This window comes from Myotis brandtii, unplaced genomic scaffold, assembly GCF_000412655.1.
Source record: "Myotis brandtii unplaced genomic scaffold, ASM41265v1 scaffold456, whole genome shotgun sequence".
NCBI lineage: Eukaryota > Metazoa > Chordata > Mammalia > Chiroptera > Vespertilionidae > Myotis > Myotis brandtii.
Window position 1 is genome coordinate 2,864,005 of NW_005367431.1, and position 9,463 is coordinate 2,873,467.

Below are 9,463 nucleotides of genomic sequence, written 5' to 3' on the forward strand. Positions count from 1 at the left end.
GGGATATATTTGAACATGAGTGGCCAGATTATTATGATCACCTGATGTTTGTAGGCAAATAATTAGCCATCTGTATCGTATAGGATATGGAAGCCGAAGGCCTGTTCGAACACCTTTGCTGTCTGCAGTTACCAAGATAAAATGTCTCTAATTTGCACAGGAACACAAGGATTGGACAGTCGAGCACTGGAAAAAAGTCATGTGGTCCAATGAATTGCGTTTCCAGTTGCATCATGCAGATGGCAAAGAATTTGGCGGAAACAGCATGAAAGCATGCACCGCCCATGCATGAGTACAACCCTTTAAGCTGGTGGAGGCATGATTTGGGCCCTTTAATTTGTGTGGAACAATGTCTGAATAGCACAACATACCTAATTATTGTTGCTGATCAAGTTCATCCTATCATGTTGATGGCGTATCCCAATGGAGATGGCTTCTTCCAACAAGACAATGCGCCATGCCATGGTGCTCATATTATGCAGGAGTGCTTTCAAGAACATGAGGGAGACTTTACCTTCCTTAGGTGGCCCCCACAATCACCAGATCTCAATCCAATTGAGCATTTGTGGGACGAAGTTAAAAGAGCCATCAGGCAGCTGGTTCCACAACCATCAAATCTCACAGAACTGGACAGTGCTATTCATCAGGCATGGTGTCAGATTCCTCGCATCACCTTTCAACATCTCGTGGAGTCAATGCCAAGAAGAATCGCCGAAGTATTGAAGGCAAAGGGTGGCCCAACGAAGTACTGATGGGGTGGCCATAATAATCTGGCCACTCATAATAATATATAGCCCATGTTCAAAGGCTGTTAAATCGCATTGTTTACTCATACCTTCAGAAAAAAATCACTTCTACTGTCGTGGTAACGCACTGTACGTACGCGCCTGCACGTGGTATTTTGTGGAAGAGCCACACTCAAGGGGCCAAAGAGCCGCATGTGGCTCGCGAGCTGCAGTTTGCTGAACACTGCCCTAGTGAAATCTTCCCTTGGCTCCTCCTTGCTTACAGGATTAAGCCTACAGTCTCTCACCAAGCCCAGGGAGTCCTCCACAATTTGACTACCCCTTCATCCATGGGCCACCCCTCCCTCTGCAGTGCAGCTGAACTGAATCACTCAGGCTCCGTCAGGGATTTCAGGACTTTGCACTACACTCCCTTGGCCTGGAACGTTGTCTTTCCCTTGCCTGGTCAGCAAATGTTTCGAAAAAGCTTCTGCAGACGTCAGTTTGGGAACACAGAGGAATGACACCAGCCCATAGCACTTGCTTCTGGCAGGACCTCTTTCCTGTCAGTCTCCTGCACGGAGCTGAGCATACCCCACTGTCCCCAGCCTGATTTTCAAATATGCAAACAGAAAAAATAAAATTTCAGTAGTGAAACTATTGCTCCTACAGTACCGAAGCACAGTTCCCAAACTGTGCATCAAGGCACCTTAGGGTGCCACATTAAATTCACAGGGGGCACATAGAATCTTTAAAATTTGAGATAGTCAACATCTGTTGGCTATGGAGAGAACTGCTAGTTCAAGGCAGTTCACAGTTTCATCATTAGGCTGTGCTACATTCTTTTGAATGTCCTCTTTGAGAACCTGCGTTTTTAGTGGTCACTATGATAAAAAGCAAATAGAAGTCAGTGTGCAACAGGAAATGAGGTGGTGGTTTCCAATCTGATTAGAGAGTTTGACATGTTTTTCAGTGCCTAAAAAGCACACGGATCCCTCTAATTATTGTAGTTATTTAAGAAATAAATAAAATATTGTTTCATTTATATATAGTATTTTTTAAATGACAACTGGCTTGGTAAGACAAATTCTTATTGATTCAACTACTTAATAAATCAAACTGTGAGGTATTTCTTTTGGGTTAGGGGCCCTTATGAAAAAAATTACTGAGACACTAATGGTGGGGGTAAGTGTGAGCTGAGAAAGTTTGGGAACTCCTGTTCTAAGAAATCCTTCAATCCAGGACACATAAAAAACCCTGCAGGCTGTGAAATAAATTTAGTGGGTTATAACCAGCATTTTTTCTCATTAATAAAATAGAATGGTAAATAGAACACACTGCATATAGCAAGAGTATTACTGTATAAAACTTATGGTCATTGTATACATACAAATAAGCATAGGTATCTTAGGTCACAATGTCTATTTCTTGTTTGGGTTCTAATTTAAAAGTTTGGAAAACCACTAAGACCCTAACCTCCTTATTTTACGGTGAGAAAACAGCCCGGAGAGTGAGAGCTGATTATTGCAAATCATAGCCAGCCACCAGTTGAGTGCCGGGCTCTGGACTGAGCCCTGCTAGGCTGGGCGGCCACTCTCACAGGCACCCTCCCAAGGCAGGCCTCATTCTGCCTGCTAGAGGTGTGGTTACTCAGAGTCACAGAGCTACAGCGGTGAGGGATCAGGTACCCTCACTTTGGTCCCAATGCCCATTTGCACCACACAAATGCAACCAGCCATACCTAGAACAAAACGGTTTTAATCAATTGCGTCACCCTCACTCTCCTGGGAGCGGAGCAACAAAAAGGCTCGGCTCCTGCCCCCAGAGAACAGTAAGGCTTATGTGTCTCTCCACACTGCAGGGCCAGGGCTGGACAGGCAGGGCACAGTGGGGAGGGAGGGAGGAAGGGTGAGTGGAAAGCAGGGAGAGAGGAAATGGTGGGCAGCTCGAACACAGGAAAGCAAAGGGGCCCCTGCTGGTCTGTGGGCCCAGGGCCCAGCCCCAATACTCCTGGCTCTCCCCTCCTTGGCTGGAGAAAGGTCATGAAGAAGAGACGGGGGAGCAAGTCCCAGCAGCAGGAGGAGCAGCAGCTGTTTCCTTCGCCAATAAATAGACTTCATTACCAAGGAGAAGAGAGGGGTGGAAAGAGGGACGGGGTGGGAGGGTGGGAGAGAAGCTGCCACCTGTGTTGCTGGGATTAAAGCAATGACGAGATAGTGCCAGACCCCCCACCACTATCCTCACCCCCTGTCTTCTTAAAACTGAAAAAGCTTTTAACATGGCCCTCCTGTCTCCAGGGCTGCTCTGAAGCCTGACTGAGAGGAGGCACCTGGCAGAGACAGGGGCGGAGGGAGGGAGAAAAAGAAGGGGGGCTGCTTCTCCCCAGAGGCTGCAGCTGGAGGGCTGGAGCCAAGTAAGCACTGAGGGGAGGGAGGAGGGAGAGGGGAGGAAGGATGAACCAACTACTAGGAGCAGCTCCTGAGCTGAGCGCCAAGGAGGCAGAGAGAGGGGGGCTTGGTGAGTGGTGGGGTGACCGCTGCATCCAGTGTAAAGCTTGGGGCTGCTGAGGAGGAAGGGGACTGAGTTAGGACTTTCCCATCTGAGTGGCTCAGGAGACTCCCCCTCCTCCCCTCAGAGCAGCAGGGGACGGAGAAAAGCCATCACTTCTTTGGTCTTTGTGGCGGCTCTGCATGTGGGTGAGAGGAAGGGGAGCAAGGGCAAGAAGGGCCCTTAGCAGGGAGCCCTGCCTCAGCAAGAGTAGGCCTGGCTGGGAGCTCTGGCAGAAAGGTCACAGTGAGGCCAGGAGCGCCTGAGAAAGGAGAGGAGCCGTAGTGTGGAAGGGCTGGCAGGGGTGGGCAGGGTACAGTGTGGTGCCCCCCCTCCCCCGCCAGGGTCCTCCAGGAAAGGCTGAGTACCCAGAGGTGGCCAGTGAGAGCAGGCACAGTGGCCTGGCCTTGCCCGCACCAGGTCCAGGGCTCCCATCCTTCCTTCTGCTTCCACCCTGACACAGTGGCTCTGGAGGGAGGGTGGGACCCTGTCCTTTTTCAGAGCCTTCCCTGAAGACCACGGAGGAGGGAGCTAGCCTTGCCAGTCAGGGAGCAAGAGTGGCAACAGGTCAAGGCTAGCCCTTATGGACTGGGAATTCCAATCCCCTCCCTGCTGCCAACAGAAGGGTAGGGCAGCCCTTGAAGACAGCTTCAGCCTGAGGCAGGCCAGAGTCCTCCAGGGAGCTGGGAGGGGAGGTGGGGGGCAAAGGGAGGGGCTTCCCCTCCTGCTCTTTTGCTCAGGGCTGGGGTCAGTCAAGGGCAATCTGCCCCAAAGTCTGAAAGCCAGCAAACTGTAGCAATCCCCACCCCCAATGCCAAACTAACAAACAAAACAGGGGAAATGAAAAAATGGGGTGGGGGGAAGACAAACCAAAACAGAACCTCCTGCTCTTCTGCCCAGGGTGGAGGGTCCAGCCAGTAGCAGGGGCTGGGGACCAGGGCTAGGAGGGTCTAGCTGGGCCGGCACTGCACCTGGCCCTCGGAGCTGTCCTCATCGTCAGAGGCCCCAGCACCCCCACTGCTCAGGCCTGTGATCCGGTAGCCCATGTTGAGCAGCATCACTTCCAACGGGTCTGCGTTCATGCGCCGCTGGTTGGCCTGGGAAGCGCCCTCCATGTCCTCCACAACTCGGCCTGTGAGGTCTTCACTCTGTGGGGGAGGGACACCAGGATGTATAGGAGAGGCACACATATGTGTAGGGGACATACACGCAGGCTGAGCTATACATATGGGGGGGGTGCACACCAGATGTCTGTGGGTTTATATCAGCTTGTCCATATGTATACATGGATAGAAGGAACATACACACTGGGATATGCATGGGACACCCACCAAGACATATGTGAGGGATACCCACATGGGAAGGGACACAACACCCTGAGATATATGTAAGGGATGCACATGCTGGGATAGATACTGGGGGGAATACACACATCAGTGTATATATGGGGTGGTCTGCACCAGAAAACAATTGGTACACACCACATCAGGACATGTACACAGGGGACCATGCATGGGTATATGTGAGGGAGAACACATACCAGCAGATGTTGGGCACACATACTGGATACCTAGGGAGGGAGGTACAGACACAACTCCCCATTCTTTGCTGTTGCCACTCCCAACAGCCCTTCCTTTATCTTTCTTTTCCTTTCTCAAGGGAGGGCCCTGTAGGCTCTCTTTAAAATTCCAAGAAAATTGACTTTGGAATTAGACACCACCTGCCTTCTGTTTTGCCAGCTGGGAGGAGGGAGGAGGTGGGACTGAGGGCCCTGGAAGCCTCAGGCTGGCCCACCTGGCTACCCGCCCTGGGAGTGGAAGGGGCCATACTGTCCTCCTAAGCAACCTTTTGAGGTGGAATGGGTCACTCCCATTCCAGTGTGGAGATGATCAAAACCTGGGTCAGAGACGGTTAAGTCCCTTAGGCAGTGAGTGAAGGGACCAGGATTCACGGAGGGATAGGCCTCTGCAGAGCTTCTGGGGGACACACCACAGTGTTATATGAGGGGGGTACCTAGGGAGCCTGGGGTCCCCTTCTCATGACCGGTGCTGGAGCTGGTCTGGTTCCCTCCCTGCCCTGCCCTTGGTTACTGTGTCCTGTATGAGATACACATCTTCACAGCTTGCTCAAAGATATGGCCCTCAAAGCCCTGGGACTTCCCACTGTATTTGCAACTGTCAGAACTCAATGGCTCCCACCTTCATAGCCTTGAGCCCTTGAGGGAGAGCTCACCCACCCTCCGTGTGACCCATTTCCCTTCGCAACCCTCATAGGCTCAGCCGGAGGCCCTGCACAGGGTCCATCCCTACCCTCCACCCTGTCTGGCTTCGGCCACCTTGTCTACACCCTCACCTCTGGCCGGGGATTCCACAGCCGTACAACAGGGTCGATGCCGCTGGTGGCCAGAAAGCAGTAGCTGGGGTGCGGCTGCAGGCAGTTGACAATGGACTCGTCCCCCTGGAGCACGCGGACTAGGTTGGTGGTCTCCTTTTCCCAGATGAAGAAGGAGCCATCGTCAGAGCCACTGACGATGTACTGAGCGTTGCTGGCGGGGGGGTGGCAAAGGGCAGGGAGGTCAGGTGGGGTACTGCCCTACAGCCTCAAGGAGAGGCTGTGTGGCTTAGGGCAAGGGGACTAGGGGATTCTGTATCTGCTCAGCCCCCAAACTCCAAGGTCTTCACTTGACTCAGTACATGGTAGTCCTCCCCATACTGCAGAGCTCCAGTATCTGTTTAAGTGTTCTCTTAACTCAGAGCCAGGGAATGCCTGGGTCCCTCCAAGTTACTAACCCCAAACTACATCCTAAGCTCCTTGGGGGCCAGGATCGGGTCGTGTGTCTCTGGGAACACCCTAAGCCTTCCTTCAGTGGTCCTGCCTTCCTGGATTGAGACTCCACATTCTACACACTGTGGACAGTTAGGGGGATCTTGGTGGAGATTCTCGATCCATGTTCATGTGTCTTACCTACCAAAGAAAGTGCAACATCTACAAAGGAGGGGTAGGGTGATGGTGTGTGGGCAAGCTGTCCCTCAGTACCTGGGGCACTGTTCTGACCATGATAGGTGTGCCAAGACTGCCAGCCTCTGAAGGCCCTTGCCTCAGACCTCCAGCAGAAGGAGGCTCCAAGCACCCAGATAAAAGAAACCAAGCTCCGCACATGGAGGCAGAGGGAGGAGGAGGTGGGAGACGGAGGAACAGTGCAGCTACTGCATTGGATGCTCTTATGGATTACCTCATCAGTCCTCCTCACTGTGGCTCCATGAGTGGGGGTTAGGGTTTTATTTTACATGTAAAGAAACTGAGGCAAAGCCATTTGCCCTAGGGTACAGAGGCAGAGCTGGGATTTGAGACTTTTCTACAGGAAGTATGCCCTCACGTCCCCCAACCTCCTACTGCCCAATCAGGCTGTGCCCTGCTCCTCTTCAAGGCCTCAGACCTGCCAAAGAAATTGGCCTCCTTGATATCCGTGGTGGTGTTGCAGTGGCCACAATAGCGGAACTGGTAGTCGTAGCTTCGTTCCCGCAGCACCATCTCATCTTCTGAGATGGAGTCCTTGCGGCTCGTGCTGCGGAGGCGGACTGGGCCACCGCCACCACCAGCTCCCTTCTTCTCCTCTGGGGGCAGAGAACAAGGAAAGGTGAGGGTCCAGTCCCTCTCTCATCTTCCCCCTCCCTTAATCCTGTTTTCAGCCCAAGTACTTGCAATGTAGACTACCGCCCGCTACCCCTACCCTAGAAAACTGGGAACGATCGTGGGAGAGAAGCTTCTTTGGACCCAGTCTTTGAGGATATTAAAAACGAGACCTCTGATGCCCCAAGGATGCACAGGCGCAAGGTCTGTTTCTGTGGAGGTGAGAGGCAGGGAGGGGTGGGTGAAGCACTACCAAGAAAGCTTGAAGGGATGATTTTTCTAAACAGATCCGTAGTTCTGAAGGCAGTGAGGTCCAAGCCTTTCCTTTCTAGAAGACAAGTTATCATGGATCCCAACTGAGGCTCTGATGGATTAAGGGCCTTGGGTAAAGTCACACCAATTTTCTCAGTGCCTTAAAAGTGCTTTGCCCCTGCCTGCTTCAGGGCCTTTGCATGTGCTGGTCCCTATGCCAGGAACTATTCATCTCCCAGAGCTACACTTTGTATCTAGTTAACTCTTCCTTCTCACCCTTGAGATCTCAGCTTAAATGTTTCTCCCTCAAGAACCCCAGACTGGCCGAAACCGGTTTGGCTCAGTGGATAGAGCGTCGGCCTGCGGACTGAAGGGTCCCAGGTTCGATTTCGGTCAAGGGCATGTACCTGGGTTGCGGGCACATCCCCAGTAGGAGATGTGCAGGAGGCAGCTGATCAATGTTTCTCTCTCATCGATGTTTCTAGCTCTCTATCTCTCTCCCTTCCTCTCTGTAAAAAATCAATAAAAAAAATATATAAAAAAAAAAAAAGAACCCCAGACTGCCGTCAAGCCTCCCTCATACACCTATGCCATATCAGGTCCCCATGGCACTCATCCCACTCTTAGTTTCTCCTTCATCCCTTGGTTCCATCACTGGCTATAAACTCCACGGATGCAGAAATCCCATCTGACTTGTTCACAGCTGTATTCCCAGGACATAGCACAGTGCCTGGTACATGGTAAATGCTTGATAACTTCAAACAAATGAATCACTGGCACGATTAATAAATTGCAAAGGAGAGAGGTCGGAGTCCATGTCTGCCTCCAGTGAGCTCACCTTTCATGTTTGTAGACCACACTACAACCACCCAGCTTGCTCTCCACAGCTAATGGGGTGAGCTGAGCAGGGCTTCAATGCTCTCTGTGCACGTAAGGCAGCAGGTTCAGAGGCTGTGCTTTGCCCAAGGTCACATGGTCACCACATGGCAGAGCTGAGATTGGAACCCGAGGCTCCGCACCCTGCATCCAAGGCATTTCCACTGTCCTCTGCTGCTGTCTCTGTTGCAAGTGTCCAGCGGGAACAAGCACAACCCTGGCAGCTGCCCCTCACTCAGATGCCCAAGGCCCTGTCTGTGAGGGTGTGAGAGTGCCCGGCAACCCACACGTCCTGACCGGGCTCGGCCTACTCTTATCCCGAGTCCCAGGCACTACCCCAGGTAGGCTATTGCTAATCCTCATAGAACCTGAATGGGAAGTGCTTCCTTCCTCATTTTCAGATCAGGAAATTGAGTCTCAAAGAAACCAAGTGAGTGTCTCAAGGTCACATGGTTTCTGAATCAGCATCTGAACCCAGGCCTCTCTAACCCCAGAACCAGGTCCTCTCCAGAATGTCATGTAGCACCTCAAATAGAAAGAGTGACGGCCCCTCCTCGGTGCCCACTCACCACCATCGTTTTTGGAGAAGAGGGCGGCCGTAATGTCACGGCCCAAGGCATCACAAGCGCTGCTGTGGGCCTGCTCCGGGAACTTTCCTTTGAAGTCGTCCAGGCACTCCAGGGCCTCAGCCACGTACTTGAGCTCAAAGAGGCAGCGGGCCAGGCGGAAGTGTGCCTTCAGATGGCATGGGTTTAGGGAGATGGCCTTGAGGCAGTCTCTCAGGGCATCGTAGTGGTCACCGTCCCTGGATAAGAGAGTGTGGCTTGGAGGTGGGGCCACATGGCAAGCAAAGAATCATCCTCACTCAGTCCCCACTTTCTGTGGCCACCCCAGCCCATCTCTGACAGATCTCAGAGCAAGGCTACTTGGGGATGAAGAGAGTCTTGGCTCAGCCCCGGAGACCAAGTATGTTAAGGAGGCAAGCCAAGAACCCTGAGGTCTTGGGGGTGGGGTGGGAGGTGAGTGTATGGCAAAAGCCAGTGTCAGGCTGCCCTCTGCTGGACATAGCATGCACCTGCGTACCCGTTCGCCCCAGGCACCCGCAGCTCTGCAGCAGAAGGCCTGGCATCTTGCCCATCTCAGGCTCCCCAAGCCCTCCTTCCCTCTTCCTCCATGCACCTCCTCAAATCTCCCTGACTGGCCTTCAAAACCATGTCCAAGGCAGGGAGCCCTCAAGGACACTTCTGGGGTCTGGGGAAGCCAGAAGTGCCAGGCGGGAGACTTAGGGTCTGACCAGCAGGCAGTAAGTCCTCCACCAGACCCCCTCTGTCCTGGCTGACTGATCCACAGCAGCTGTGGCCTCTACCTCCTGGGGCTGGAGGATGGGGCCTGACAGACTGACAGAGTCAGCTTTCTGGAAGCTGATGGTGGTG

General features: G+C 52.7%; 1 protein-coding gene across 2 annotated transcripts in view; it reads right to left on the bottom strand.

Annotated features, from left to right (window-relative positions):
- Positions 1–2,463: 2,463 nt before the first annotated feature.
- The window catches only part of WDTC1 (WD and tetratricopeptide repeats 1), a 52,406-nt gene continuing 45,406 nt past the window's right edge, over positions 2,464–9,463 (bottom strand). For both annotated transcript variants that reach the window (XM_014546843.1, XM_005875135.2), the window contains exons 13-16: positions 8,600–8,835; positions 6,709–6,886; positions 5,625–5,817; positions 2,464–4,420 (exon numbers count right to left, since the gene is read on the bottom strand). In XM_014546843.1, coding sequence (XP_014402329.1) covers positions 4,223–4,420; positions 5,625–5,817; positions 6,709–6,886; positions 8,600–8,835 — 805 coding nt within the window. In that variant the 3' untranslated portion in view covers positions 2,464–4,222. The remainder of the gene's footprint in view (positions 4,421–5,624; positions 5,818–6,708; positions 6,887–8,599; positions 8,836–9,463) is intronic.